This window comes from Schistocerca americana, chromosome 6 (genome assembly GCF_021461395.2).
Source record: "Schistocerca americana isolate TAMUIC-IGC-003095 chromosome 6, iqSchAmer2.1, whole genome shotgun sequence".
Classification (NCBI taxonomy): domain Eukaryota; kingdom Metazoa; phylum Arthropoda; class Insecta; order Orthoptera; family Acrididae; genus Schistocerca; species Schistocerca americana.
The window spans coordinates 35,102,947-35,119,190 of record NC_060124.1 but is presented as its reverse complement, the minus strand read 5'-3'; the positions used below and the strand labels follow the sequence as shown (position 1 = coordinate 35,119,190).

The following is a 16,244-nucleotide window of genomic DNA, read 5'->3' as shown; positions in this document are numbered from 1 at the left end:
GTAAGGGAGGGTCTTCTTGGCATGGAATGGGTGGTAGCTGTCATAGTGAAGGTATTGCTGGTGGTTGTTAGGTCTGATATGGACCAAGGTACTGATGATGTAGTCAATGGATGGAGTAGAGGTCAGCATTGAGGAAGGTGGTTTGTTGATAGCTGTATCCCAGATTTGTTTGTAGGTGATGCCTTCAAAGGAAAAGTAATTGTGGGTGAGGATATAGTTGTTCGTGTTGACCAGAAAAGAGGTTTTAGATTTGGTAACCACCGGGTTTTGAGAAAGGTAGTGTTCAATAGCTGCAAGACCATGGGCATTAGGGATGTTAGTGTAAAGGATCAATGTGATGAGCAGGGCACCATGGGGTAAAGAACAGAAACTGTGGAGAATCATGGAGGAAAGGGTTGATATCTTTCAGATAAGAGGGTAAGTTGTGGGTAGCAAGCTAAAGATGTTGTTCTGTGAGAGCAGAGATTATCTCAGTGAGAAGACAGCAACTGGCCACAATAGGGTATTGCTGAGTGGTAGGGCTTATGGACTTTAGGAAGCATGTAGAAGGTAGGAGTGTGGGAAATAGGGGGAATGGTTGGTGTGGGGGGGAGATAGAGAGAGAGAGAGAGAGAGAGAGAGAGAGAGAGAGAGAGAGACTGGTTTGTAAGTTAAGTGTATGAATCAACCAAGAGAGATTGTTTCTTTTAGTCTGTTTCTTTTGTCAGTGAGTTCTGATGTTTCTGGGGTTGTCTAAGGCTTCCTATGTTCTAATTTCCTTATTCCTAATCTGTCTGTGGCTGCACTTGTTATATTTAATTCTTAACATCCCAACTGCTTTCTTTCCTGTCTGATTCCAGTGTTACGTGCTGGAATTCCTGCACAGCATCTGCCTTCTACAGTTTGTATATTGCCCAATTTATTTGTTATTTCAGCTGATGCTTCTTAAATCTGGTATTGCAGTTTGCTGCAATAAGTGTATGGGCCTTATCTGTATTAGCACCAGTGTAACTGTGAGTACAGTCCAATTAAAATTACTTGGTAGTTGACATCTGTCACTTGCTGCTATAGAATTGCCACATCAGGTGCTGCTCAGTTATAGGTATCATGCAAACGTGGCAGGTTACTTCACAAGTGCTGAAGTGCTGTTGCATGTAATGCTGAGTAATATTGTAAGTGGCTGTCATCACTTATGTTGGGAATATGAGATGCTCTGTCTGCAGCTGATTTTAAGTGACCACTGATTGAATGGCAGCAGACAACACATTTTATAGCTTTCAATTACATCCATGTCCTAATCTAACCACAACCTAGTGATATGCCATGTATCTAGGAAAATGGCAGTCAACAGTTTGTAGCAGAAGTACAGGGTTATTACAAATGATTGAAGCGATTTCACAGCTCTACAATAACTTTATTATTTGAGATATTTTCACAATGCTTTGCACACACATACAAATACTGAAAAAGTTTTTTTAGGCATTCACAAACGTTCGATATGTGCCCCTTTAGTGATTCGGCAGACATCAAGCCGATAATCAAGTTCCTCCCACACTCGGCGCAGCATGTCCCCATCAATGAGTTCGAATGCGTTGTTGATGCGAGCTCGCAGTTCTGGCATGTTTCTTGGTAGAGGAGGTTTAAACACTGAATCTTTCACATAACCCCACAGAAATAAATCGCATGGGGTTAAGTCGGGAGAGCGTGGAGGCCATGACATGAATTATTGATCGTGATCTCCACCACGACCGATCCATCGGTTTTCCAATCTCCTGTTTAAGAAATACCAAAAATCATGATGGAAGTGCGGTGGAGCACCATCCTGTTGAAAGATGAAGTCGGCGCTGTCGGTCTCCAGTTGTGGCATGAGCCAATTTTCCAGCATGTCCAGATACACGTGTCCTGTAACTTTTTTTTCACAGAAGAAAAAGGGGCCGTAAACTTTAAACCGTGAGATTGCATAAAACACGTTAACTTTTGGTGAATTGAGAATTTGCTGCACGAATGTGTGAGCATTCTCTACCGCCCAGATTCGCACATTGTGTCTGTTGACTTCACCATTAAGAAAAAATGTTGCTTCATCACTGAAAACAAGTTTCGCACTGAACGCATCCTCTTCGATGAGCTGTTGCAACCGCACCGAAAATTCAAAGCGTTTGACTTTGTCATCGGGTGTCAGGGCTTGTAGCAATTGTGAACGGTAAGGCTTCTGCTTTAGCCTTTTCCGTAAGATTTTCCAAACCGTCGGCTGTGGTACGTTTAGCTCCCTGCTTGCTTTATTCGTCGACTTCCGCGGGCTACGCGTGAAACTTGCCCGCACGCGTTCAACCGTTTCTTCGCTCACTGCAGGCCGACCCGTTGATTTCCCCTTACAGAGGCATCCAGAAGCTTTAAACTGTGCATACCATCGACGAATGGAGTTAGCAGTTGGTGGATCTTTGTTGAACTTGTCCTGAAGTGTCGTTGCACTGTTATGACTGACTGATGTGAGTGCATTTCAAGCACGACATACGCTTTCTCGGCTCCTGTCACCATTTCGTCTCACTGCGCTCTCGAGCGCTCTGGTGGCAGAAACCTGAAGTGTGGCTTCAGCCGAACAAAACTTTGAGTTTTTCTACGTATCTGTAGTGTGTCGTGACCATATGTCAATGAATGGAGCTACAGTGAATTTATGAAATCGCTTCAATCATTTGTAATAGCCCTGACTTAATCATGCTCACTTTGTTCATGGCAATTACAGCTGACCTCAGTCGGCCAAACTCAAGGCAGAAATATTTCTGTTTCAACACCAAAAGTGAACTGTAATTTCTCACCTTCATTAGTTACCTGAAACTGTCCTCACACTGGCTACATGAGCTGATGTGATACCAACCGATGAACAGTCCTGGTTGGCACTCAGTTATAAGGTATAGATGACACAACAGACTCCAAATGAAAAGAAAGGAAGAAAAAAAAGAGGAAACTAGAAAAGTCAAGATAACGATGAAATTGACATGATGAGGATTATTAAGAAAAAAAATTACATTTAAACCAATTAATTGAATAAAAAAATCAGTCATTTTGATAAAGATTTAAAAATTATATATATACTGCAGGTTAGAGCTGTATCTTAACCTCTATTCTACATCATTATTCACATTGCAGTTGATATTTACTCCTCTACAGCACCAAGTTGCAATGATTATTTGTTGCCTTTGAAATGTTCAACATTATGTGATGTCATTTGAAGCTCGCCTACTGTAGGCTGATCCCTGTGGTGGTGGTGGTGGTGGTGGTGATGATGACTCAATATGTGATGCCGAATCATGTCTTGTGTGAAAGGCTCCAGTACTGTTAAGCTAATGCTGTGTATAAACCATGTTGATTTAGTCCCCATTGTGTGTGTGTGTGTGTGTGTGTGTGTGTGTGTGTGTGTGTGAGAGAGAGAGAGAGAGAGAGAGAGAGAGAGAGAGAGAGAGAGAGAGAGAGATAGAGATATTATCATGTCTTACAAAAGGGAAAATAGGAGGCAGACGCAGGATTTGGGATTGAAACACATTACAAAAGAAAGCCGGATAAGGAATCAGATGTGAACTGACCATTTGTTGTGGCAGTTTGGCAATGGCAAACAGATCAGTGTGACAGAGTGCACTCTGATTACAGGAAACCAGCTCCAATAGATGAAGTGTCAGCTAACGAGCAATTTTAATAAAGGCATAGGTTTCATTTGATACCTGTACTTCTGCTTTACTGTTACATAATTAGTCATATTACTGCCAGTATAGCCAGGGGTCTTCAAAGCATAGTATCTTCTCTTTGGAGCTTCGTAACAGTTTTGTTATAACCACCTCATGTTGTTTACAAAGTTCTAATAATTTCTCACCTCTTAATCACCGCTTGAATTCGTTCTTCCCAATCAGAATTTAGTAACACATTTATGGCTCACTTGTATCCCTAGTGATAAAATCTCCCATGATAACAAAAATGTTCATTATGAGGTGATTTATTGTTGACCATTCATTGAACTGACTTAGAGTTTGCTACATGTTTTATATCTTCAATTTTTTTATGCTTTTACTAATGTATTGTGACTCAGTAAACCACTCATCTGCATAACCAACATAGTGTTTGGCACTATTTTGGTTAAAACGAATGCAAAAATTTTTAACCAGCCTTAATTGACATTATTATGTTACAGATTGCTTTGGCCGTTGGTGCTGTTTTTGGAGTTGTACTTTATCGTATGTCAGTTTTGACCTCGCTGTCACTGTATCCAAATAATGATGCCACGGGGTACATAACTATGTTTATACCAGCAACAGCAGCTACAATCAACTTGTTGTGCATTATGACTCTTAATTGGGTACGATACAATGTTATTTCTTTAGCTATTGCTGTTTTACATTTATTCTTTAGCATGCCAGTTGACTGCTAACATCTGAAATGTCTGTTACAGTTCTACGACTGGCTAGCAGTTCGCCTCACTGAATGGGAGCTTCTTCGTACACAGACAGAATTTGATGACAGCCTTACATTGAAGATCTATCTATTTCAGTTTGTTAACTACTACACATCTATTTTCTACATAGCATTTCTCAAAGGAAAATTTGTGGGTTATCCCTCAAAATACAACAGAATTCTTGGTTATAGACAAGAGGAGGTATGTTTTTATACTCAAATTCCTATTTTATTTGACTTACTGTGTATTGATGTTGATGCCTTTTCAGAGTGATTATTTATACTTTAACCTGCTCATACGATCTTTACAGCCCATGTGGTCCAATGTCTGTTAAATACTGTTGCTTTTGTGCTATTTCCTACATAAATTTGGTTACCACAAACACAAAGCCATTAAAAAAGTTTTTGGCAGATTAAAACTGTGTGCCGGACTGAGACTCGAAATCGGGACCTTTGCCTTTTGCGGGCAAGTGCTCTACCAACTGAGCTACCCAAGCACGACTCATACCCTGTCCTCACAGCTTTACTTCTGCCAGTACCTTGTCTCCTACTTTACAAACTTCACAGAAGCTCTCCTGCGAACCTTGCAGAACTAGCTCTCCTGGAAGAAAGGAGGTGGGAGAGCACTTGTCTGCGAAAGGCAAAGGTCCCAAGTTCAAGTCTTGGTCCGGCACACAGTTTTAATCTGCAGGAAGTTTCAAATAGTGCTCACTCCACTGCAGAGTGAAAATCTCATTCTAGGAACAAAGCCATTAATTTGATTGTCACATTCTCCCAAGATAAAAAGGTATCTCACAGATCATCCCTACCCTCGTGCTTCACCACTGTCCTGTTTTTTCTTCCTTTGTTACCTTCATTTGCTGCCCACATATCCTTGAAGCATTGCAATGTGCCATCTTAGAACTTCAGTAATGTGCATCAGCTGCTGCTTCTGTGGCACTACTGGCATTGTAGTGTTTTTGCTTAGTGACTGTTATCTTGCTGTGCTTGATTTCCCTTAATCTCAGAACAGCAAGTGCCCTGCAGTATGCTACTTGTTATTGCTCATCCCCAAGTATGAAGGAATTACCTCCTGTTTCATTGCATTTACATCTGTTCTCCCTCCTTGTCTGTACATTGTAGGCATATTACTGATATGAGGAGACAGAATCGCTGGCCATAATTTACCTTCAGGAGGTAGAATTGTGTGTACTACTGACAGACATGCACCAAAGTACAAAAATATACCATAGCTTATGGAACTTTCTGAGGGAGGAAAGCGGGATAGTTTGGGGAGGTTATCAAGAAGGGTAGGTCACTCAGATTCGGGACAAAGGAGAAAACAGGTCTACCCTCTTTGATCAAAAGTACCTGGACACCCCCGTGTAATGTGGAATTCACTAACAGATGTCTTGAGAGGTGGATCTGCCAGTAATAAAGGAGGTAGGGTGTACGCGTATTATGTCAGGTTGTCAGCAGAGAAGTGGTAACACCAAAATGGGTTAGTCAGGAGAGCTCAGTGACTTCAAATGTATACTAGTCATTGGATGTCACCTGAGTAACAAATCCATTCAGGACATTTCAACCCTTCTAAAGTTGTCCAAGTTGATTGTTGGTGATGTGTTTGTGAAATGGAAACACAAACACAAAGAAACAACCACAGCTAATCCAAGACCAGGCAGACTTCATGTACTTACAGATAGGAATGTCAAGCACCACAGAGGGTGCTTGTAAAACTTTGCATGAAATCAGTGGAAGGAATCTTCGTGAATTTCAAAATACTACCAGCAGTCCAGATAATACAATGACTGTTTGTAGAAAGTTAAATGAACAGTGTACAGTGGTTGAGCAGCTCCTCATAAGCCACACATTTCTGTAGTCAGTGCTAAGCAACAGTTGAGGTGGAGTAAAGAACGATGCCACTGGACAGTGGATGTCTGGAAATAAGTGATTTGGAGTGTTCAATCAGGCTGTACCCTGTGACAATCTGACAAAAGGTTTTGGGTTTGCTGAGTGCCTAGAGAATGTTATATGCCATCATGTGTGGTGCAAACAGTGAAGTAGAAGGTGGTGTAGTGATATTGGGGGCTTTTTGTGGTTAGGTTGTTGTTCCCTTATTGGAAGATACTAAATGTGGAAGGCTGTACACACACATTACAGTATTGTGTACGGCGCACAACACAAGAAGTTTGGAAATGATGATTGTATCAACATGATGATGTACCCTGTCATAAAGTAGCATCTGAAAGGCAATGGTTCATGGACAATAACATGAAATGGGGATGGCCTTCCCAGAGTCTTGACATGAACCCAGTGGAACATCTTTGGCATGACTCAACTTCACTCCAGACCCACTGTCCATCATCACTACCTTCTGTGGTTTCAGATCTTCAGGAGGATTGGGCTGCCATTTTGCCACCACAGACATTCCGACAGCTCGCTGATCGTGCCCCAGCAGAGTTCAAGCTGTCATAAAGGCGAAGGATGGGTACACCCTCTATTAATGTCTACTAGCAAGTGTCAGGATATTTTTCATTAGAAAGTGTGTGTCTCATCCAATAGTACTGAGAATTTCACCTACTGAAGATAAGCCATTCTGTCTCCTTGTAAATTCATAGCTTTCTCAAGTTATTTTTTTTTTTAGTAGATATATTATCTTTCTTATTACATCTGTTTCTTCAATTGCATACAATAATTGCTGTAGTAATTTCACAATGCAAGTCTTTTCTAAGACCCCAGAACTGTTTCATAAGATTCAGGCATAGTTATTTGGTCCAATGTATTTATTTCTTCATTCTCTGTTCCTTACACTGATTGCAGTGTTCATTCCATTTTACATGTAGTGGCATTTTATCTAGCTCTGGGAATCATATCAGTTCTTATAATGGATCTCAGCTGATTGTCCTCCAGCAGAGAATTCTTGAACTGAAAATAACTGCTGCCTTTACCCGATTATTTTCCTCAACTGGTAACTATAAAATAGACGTATAGTATTTCTTTGTTCATGGCAGTTGTTATTTGTTCATTTTCTATGTGTTCTCAGAAATTCCACTGGGGTGTAAGTTAGTCAAGAGCCTTGTGAAGCTTCCTCCATTGTATGATTTGCTGTGGCTGCCTGCATACTCTTTATGCTGACCACTTGAGATGTGTGTGTGTGTGTGTGGGGGGGGTGTAACTTTTTAGTTTCCACCATCTGAGACCTGTGAGTGGTCAAGGACTAAATTTCTGACTGCTGCGTACTTCCATGCCACTGTAGTAAGGCCATTTACAATTAGATGTTGCCAGGTATGTTCAAGGCATTGTTTACGGTTGACTACCCTGCAGCCATTCATCTCCTATGAATAATTACTGTCACCTTGTGACTGGGAATGTGTCGTCATGGTTTCTTACTCTAGATCTATGGTGCTTTGTTTGGCACAACTACCTCAAACAGGCCATGGCTCTCCATGCTTCACAACAATCTTGGCAAGGCAAGGCTGACACACACTGTAAGTGTGTACTGTGCTTCATTTGCCCCTGAGATTATTAAGAATCAGTGTCTAAGGACATATACCTCATCAGTGAAAGGTACTACCTCTCCCAGCTCTCATGATCCATCATCACCAGCAACAGCCATGTTGGCATGATAAGGAGTTTAGTATGGGGAAATTGAGATTACAACCTTGTATCATCCACACAAAATTAAACAAATCTACAGAATATGAAACTGGAATGACATATTGTATTCAATCTTTTTTGTGCATTTCAAATTATGATTTGTTGTAGTTTTGATTGTTTTTTAGTTTAAACATCTCTTAATTGCAGTGCAGTCCAGGTGGTTGTCTTATGGAATTGTGTATACAGCTAGCTATTATAATGGTTGGAAAGCAAGCAATGAATAGCATACTGGAAATGGTCATACCGTGAGTATCATACTGACAGCGGAGTATCGTAAATAGGATATGTTCATCAAATAGTATTAACTGTTAACTTATTCCCAGTTAATTACTTCATTTTCAAGCCCTAAATGATATTGACATCTGACATATGTACTTTAATATATTATTTTGTATCTACAATTAATCATGGCATTAGATTATGTTTTAGAATTACAAACTTACACTGTAAGTGGGTATTTAAACTAATTTACTGTAGTGAATAGGTGAAACAAGCTAATATTTCTGACGGTAACATAGAGAAAAGTATATTCCCACTAGTTGGAAGCCTATTCATGAACTGGTAGCAGTCACAGCTAATACAGGCGACATTGAGAGATGTTATAACTCACATATTTTGATTCATGAGAATGTCCTTAAACTATCCCCCCCCCTTAGTGTACCATATTACAATCAGCTGCAAATGAAGTTGTCTTAGAAATTAAAGTCCAATAAATGTTTTATTTTGCTTCTGATTATTTTTAAAGAATATTACAAAACCTCAAATTGTAGGTGATGGTTTCAATCCACTACTTACTCTTGATCTAGTAACTTTAGTTTCTGGGTTATAGATTGAAATTCATAGACGGCACCTGCACAATTGAAGCCTCATAATCTGAAATAGCTTTCGTTGGTGATGTTCAATGATGAACACAACACACTTGTTTTAAATTTTTCATGATTCTAAATTCTTTCAAATAAAACATTTTCATTGGAGAGATGATCAGTTTCTATCAATTGGAAGTTGTTTATGTGTTGTTCTACCGCTAAATTTATCAAAAACTGCCCAGCTAATTTTCATCCAAAACAGTTTCATTATACATCCAAGTAACACACCCTTACTTCTCGATGTCATAAAAACCACTCAGTGATAACTTTTCACACAGTCTATTCTTTCGTCAGGGGCACTCACAGGTTTTCCTAACAGTAGGGGCAAAACCTTTCCCCCATAAGTTTGATTTATAAATTATGAAGACACTGTTGTGTGCTCATCATTTTCTCCTATTAGTTTCTACAGCGCAACTTAATAACTGGTCAAAATCATAAACATAAACAAGGTAACAGCATAATTGTAGTAAAACCTATTTCTGAAAGCCCAGATTTCACATTTTCCCATTCCTCTAGGAAAAACACAGCAGTGTTGCTCAAGAATGTATTCATACATTGGTAACAACTTGTATCAGATATGAGTCCTGAAACCAAATTATTGACATTGTACCAATGTAATATTAATTTGTGAAATATCAGTATTAATTTGTGAAATATCAGTATTAGTGTGCTAATTTTTAGGTTAATTGTTGAAACTGAAGGATAAAAAAAATTGAATAAGAGAACATTCAAGTGTGTTTAAAAGGATTTGCCTAAAGAAGAAATCAAATAGCTTAGAGAAACATTTCACATGCCTTTGAATGATGGTTGAAAGAATGTACAGCGGATGAGAATTTAAATATTTAACTTACAATCTTAGAATTTTGAAGAGTATTATAGGATATTTGTCTGGAGAATTATGTAGAACGTGAAATCTTCTGCTCTTCAGCTTTTAAATACTATTGCCTTACATACAATCTGCATGACACAGAACCTTCCACTCTCCTCAGAACCAAAGGGCCATGTTCTGTGCTGGGGATAGAGCTGCAAATTGTGAACTTTGTTGAAACTCCATGCACAAGGTTCCTCTTCCCAACCTGCTCTTCCAGTCACTGGAATGACTCTAGAGTGGCATCAGAGCCCAGATAACAGGCATCATATGTTTGAATGTGCACCACAATCTCCTGTTTATTGCACCCTGTTCCCTCAGTGGCTGCTGGAATAGCCCCTTCAACATTTTGAATGAGGACCCCAGGCAGACACACTAAGTCCAACTGGTGTCCTTTCCTGTCCTTTGTTGCTATTTCCCTAAGAGTTACCATCATTTGCCATACATTTGAACTGCCAACTATTAATAGACCCCTACCTGTTGCATTCGCCACCTCCTGAGACTGGACAAAACAAGTTCCCCCAAAACAGGTGAAGTGAGTCCCACTGGCTCAGTTTCTGTTTCAATGGAAGATAGCACCTTAAACTTGTTGACTGGAGGATCAGTACTACACCCTGAGTGCTCCCTCGCCCCTGTCCACCCTATACAGGACGCCTAGATCAACCATTGACATGCCACTCGCAGTCAGGTGGACGGGTAATGACAGATCCTGTACTTTCTGCAGAGAAGACAGGATCCACGGGATAGGATAGTACTTAAGGTACCTCTGGTACAGGTATCACAGGTACACGACTCTCAGCAGCTCTTCCAACACAGTGATTCACAACAACTGCTAATTGTTTGACAGTAATCAGGGCAATTTCCAGCTGCTTATGAACTTCAATCAACTCTTCCCATGTTTGAAGGGAACTGCTCACTAATTTATGGTTCTGGCTTAATTATTTTTTTTATATGCACTTTTTTATCAGGAGAATGAGTAAACGAAAACAATGGTGTTGACATCACTTATAAGAGAGACATTACTTCTTGGCCACACACAGTCTCTTTCCAAATATTTATGCGCCATTGGGTACACATGATGAGAGAGATGTCAGGGCCACACAAGAGCAGGCTACATGGTCTGCACAATCTACCAAAAATATCCTCTTGTACTCTTTAAAATTATGAGAGTCTAAGTTAAATAGTGGACTTAAAATTCTCAATTGGCAACTCATTTGCTGCATGTGATTTTGAGCATCATCTAGTGGCATGTCTAATGCTCCTCTACTCCATGTTGTTTCTTACTTTTAGACACATCATTTCACAAAATTTTTGACTTTCCTTATTTTCAAGTATTATTTAGAAAGCATGGAATGTAAGGTATTTAAATACATCAATTGGTATTTGTCTTTTTCTGCAAACATAGGCCTCAAGTTGGTCACTTTTAATACCCCATTTGCCCCTCCCCACTCTTTGTTTCACTGTGAATATTTGGACAGAAATCTATTGTGTAATTTCTAGGGAGTTTTGTTTTCACCCCACTCAGACATTTTGATGCTCCAGTTGTTTCAGCTGGCATTGAAAGATTTTCCAACTCTGTTGCGTGACAGCAATCAAGTCCTCATTTCTGAGAATCTCTGCATGCTGACTGCCATACACCCCAATAGCTCTGAGCTGGTCACACAGCAATTGTCATATATCTCTGAAGAACTAGATTTCTTAAAGAAAACCATAGTGACTTTACATTAATTGTCCTTTCTTCAAACTTAAGTCCAACCCGTATATAGTTTTTCATTACTCACTTTATATATTCAGTTGGTGGACCAAACTATGGAAACGCTAAAATCACAACAAATTACCATGCATAATATGCCGTAGCAAATATACGTATTGGCATTCAAAAAAGCTTCCACTCCTCTCGCTATCGATAAATACACATTCTGTATTGTTTTCAAGAGAATCTTGTAACATTTTTCATTCAAAATAGTAGCAGGTTCAGATAAGAATGATAGAGGTGGACAGCAATCACGCAACCTCCTTTCTGAAGTAGACCAGAAAGGGTCAATAATATTGTGATCTGGTGACTACAGTGACCATGGGAGATGCAACAATTCAGCACCATAATTGCAAAACTAGTCCTTTACCATGCAAGCTCTGAATATAGGAGCTCTGTCATCTTTAAACACAGCATCCCCATTGGGGAACAAACATTCTACCAATGGATGGACCTGATCTACCAAAATGGTCTCATAATCCTTGGCAATACGGCGACCTTGCAGAGTAACCCAGGGGCCATGGAATCCCACAATATGGCTGCTAAATCATTATCAAATCCCCAGCACATTTCACTCTTGGCACATAAACTTGGCCAGAAATTGGAAACGGTGTGCAATGAGACTCATCTGACCAAATGAGTTTCTTAGAGTGTTCCATAGTTCATGTCTTATGGTTTCAGCACCACATTTTCCTGTTACAGGCACCTACATCACTGATGATTGGTTTGGGAATTCTAACTCGCATTGCAGTTCTCTTCTTATGTAGCTCCCTTTGTGTTGTTTGGTTCTGAGAGAGTTTAAGAGTGCAACATTTCACTCTGCAGAGACCTTTGCGACTGTCATTCTCTTATTTTTCATCTGTGTTCTCTTCAATGACAGTCTGTCACAACCACTTGACACATTGTGACTTAGCAGATGATGATTTTCCACTTTCCCTCTTTGTGACACAAATCTTTGATATGGTGCCTCTCGAAACACCAAAAACTTTGGCTGCCTTCATTATGGAGGCAACCACCATAACTGCACCACCAATTTGCCCACATCTGAATTCATTTAGTTTCAATATAATCCACTCACAATTATACAGAATAGTGTTCCAATCATAGTTGACACTTGCATCTTATTGAGGATATTGCACAGACGCCATTCGTGAGGTTGCAGGCTTAGCTAGCATCTACATTTAAATTCAAGCTTGCATTTCTCATAGTGTTTCAATATTTTTGTCCAATCTGTCTTCTTCTTCTCACAGCATTACAGCCCTGTGTGAGTTTTAACTTCATCAACAAGTTTCCTCCATTCTGCCCTCTCCAGCATAGTTCTTCGCCATCCTCAGACTCTGAGAGATTTTATATCTTCTTCCACATAATCTATCCACCATTTTTGTGGCCTTCCTCTGTCTTCTTCCAGTTGGCCTCCATTCAAAAATCTTTTTAGTTGTCCTTCCAGTGTCCATCCTGAAGACATGTCCAATCCAGGCTGCTATTCTACTTTTTATAGTTCTTACAATGTCAGCTCCTTCTATGAGGTGGCCAAGCTCAGTATTTGTCCTAGATCTCTAGAAACCATTAATATCCTGAATTGCCCCTTAGACCTTGCACAGCACTCTATGTTCAGATATCCTGAGCTTCTGCTCATCAAAACTTGTTAGCGTCCATGTTTCGCATCTGTTGATTACAACTGGCCTGATCATGATCTTATATAGTTGCAGCTTCATCTGCCTATTTAATAATCTAGAGGCCAACAATTTCTTAAATGTGTGGAAGCATTACCACTTAGGATGCGCAGTTTTATTTCAGTTGACATGGAATTTGTGCTGTTAATATTAGAGCCCAAATAGTAAACGTTTTGTGTGTGTTCAAAATTGAAACCGTCTGCTGCTAGTCTATCCAAGTTACTATTTTCCTTCCCGGTGAAATGCGTTTACTTAGTCTTTGTTTCATTCATAGAAATGCCTTTAGCTTCTCTTGCTTCTTTCAGCTTGCATATTGTCCTCTCTAGTGATACCCTTCTTCTACTAATAATTGCTACATCATCAGCATATGTGCATGTCTGAATCAATTTTGTGCCTCCATAACCAGATATCTGAAGCTTCCACTTGGCTGCTTTGAGTCAGATTAAAAAGCATTGTAGAGTGTGTGTCGCCTTGTCTGACTTCTTCACAAATGCTAAACCAATTGCTTAGTTCTCTATCCACTTGCACAGCAGCCTTGGAACCAGCCAATGTTGCTTGAATAAGTGAGACATACTTCGATGGTATACCAAGCAGCAGCAAATCATTTAGCAGTTGTGCTCTATCAAGACTATCAAAGGCCTGCTTGAAGTCTACATAGGGGTTATGAAGCTCAATGGTACACTTATATGCCTTTTCTTGTATTGGCCTCTGCACAGATATCTGGTCTGTTCTTGACCTATTAGGCTGAAATCCACACTGATACTCCCCCAGAATCTCTTCTGTGTATGGTGCTAACCTATTGTAGGTAAGATCCTATAGGTTACATTCAGAAGGGTAATTGCTTGGTAATTTGAACAGCAGGTCTTGTCTCCTTTCTTGTGTATTGGTTGAATTACACCTAAGATCCATTCTTCTGGGAGTCTTTCCTGATTCCATAGCAACTTAATAAGTTTGTGGACAATACTCCATCTTCTGTACTTCCTCTAATGTTGGTCTGGATCTGTAGTATAACAGAGTGGATACTCATTCCTGGTAGTACTGCCCTCCAAAATTCCCTTGAAGTATTCTCTCCATCTATCCAGAACATCTTGTTTATCTGTCAGCAAATTTCCCTCTTTGTCCTTACAAGTTATTTTCAATCTGTATTCCTGAAATATTTACTATTAAAAACAGTCTTGATCACGATTTATTTATCAAGGTGACGATTTTCGTCCACTGCTGTGGTCATCTTGATAAATAAATCGTGATCAAGATTGTTTTTAATAATACTTATTTGTTAACACATTGATCACTGCCACCCCCATAATGTATTCAAAAGTAACTATATTCTTGAGTTCCTTCTTTAATTTTCTTGTAGAATTTTCTGTTTTCATTCCTTTGGTAGTGCTGTTCCATCTCCTGTATCTTTCTGTTCATGGCTTCCCCTTTTTTCCTACTGCATACCCTTGCTGCCTGTAATGCCTGACTTGATCTAGTATTCTGCTGCAAGCTTTTCAGCCATGCTTCCTTTATCTGTTCCACTGCCTGTCACCATTCATCATAACTAGTCTTCATTCCTGAGTCTCCTTGTTTCCCCCCAGTATTTCATCTGCTGTTGTCCTAATGGCATCTTTAATAGAATTCCGTTCTTTGTCTATATCATCTCCACCATCTTTCATTTGTAATTTCTGTCTCAATCTGTTCTGGTGCTCCAGAACAGTAGACCTATCTTCCAGTTGTTCTATATCCCATTTCTTTACTGTGGCACAACTTCCTTTGGCAGCCAGGGCAAGTTCCTGTCTCATTTTGGCTCCTACTAGGTAATGGTCAGAATCAGAATTAGCTCCTCGGTAAGTGCGCACATTTTCCATATCACATGCTCACCTGTTTGATATCAATATATGGTCTGTTTGGTTTGCTTCATTTGTTCCTGGCGTTTTCCGTGTCTCTTTGTAGATATTTTTCCTTGGAAAACAGGTACTTACAGCCTTCGACTTGTTTTCAGAAGCAAACTGGGAAACCCTCGTACCATTATTATTAGTTTCCTCATGCATACTTTCCTTACCAAACACACTTCTGAATGCTTCTTCCTTTCCCAATTTTGCATTATAGTCACCAAGAACTATTTTGGAATTATATCTGGGTATTCCATCACAAACATCCCATAATTGATCGTAGATGTTGTCCACAGTATCTTAATCTGGTTCTTCCGTTGCTGCATATACATTCACAAAGGTCACATCGTCTTTTTCAGAATAGTACAGGGAGAATTTCTCCTTATAAATCTCTCCTCTGCTCTTACCTTCCACCTGATTTCCAGCAGTGCAACAACTCCTATTCCATGCCTTAGCACTTCTTCTGCGACACTATTCATTGCTCCTGTTTGCAACAGTGTACGCAATTTCAATGTTCCGAATTTAAGCACTGGTAAATCAATATTCCTGTTTCCTTGCACAGTTTGTCATCTTCGTGGCAGTCTGGCATTCCTCGTTGAATTATTTGCAATAATAGATTTTTACAACACTGTGATCAACACCCAGCCTGGAAGACTGGGCTTTCATTTTGGGGTTAGCTCCCTTAGAGGGGTTGATGACCTAGCCTATAGAGTCCCCCTACTCTATGGTGTGGGACGCACTTGTCTGGCTCCTCACTCGAGACCACTCTGGTTTGGGTGACTGTGCCAGTAGCTACACTACCACCGGTACATCTCTCGACCTCATGAAAGCATGCAAAGCCTCCTGCCCGGCACTGAAGGTGTCTATGATAAGGCAGTGTCCCATGGAAAGGTGTCCAACCCCTGTATTATATATAATATTTATATAATAATATGTAATTTTTATGTCATTTTCATGACTTCTAGTGATAATTTTAAGTCTTAAAAATTGGTACACTATGGTTACAGCTGCTTTTTCATATTCATTACACACACCCCATGCCTCCTCTCCCACACAGCCCCAGCTTGTGAGGCCCCCTGGTACACATGTATGTGACATTACTTTACAGTTCACTGAATTCCCTTGCAACATGCGGTCGTAATAGTCCACTAGCAGAAG

General features: G+C 39.9%; 1 protein-coding gene across 3 annotated transcripts in view; it reads left to right on the top strand.

Moving 5' to 3' along the window:
• LOC124619910 (anoctamin-1-like) overlaps nucleotides 1-16,244 on the top strand; it is a 244,349-nt gene that overhangs the window by 222,272 nt on the left and 5,833 nt on the right. For all 3 annotated transcript variants that reach the window (XM_047146544.1, XM_047146545.1, XM_047146546.1), the window contains 3 exons: nucleotides 4,157-4,321; nucleotides 4,415-4,618; nucleotides 8,200-8,297. In XM_047146544.1, the coding sequence (XP_047002500.1) occupies nucleotides 4,157-4,321; nucleotides 4,415-4,618; nucleotides 8,200-8,297 (467 nt within the window). The remainder of the gene's footprint in view (nucleotides 1-4,156; nucleotides 4,322-4,414; nucleotides 4,619-8,199; nucleotides 8,298-16,244) is intronic.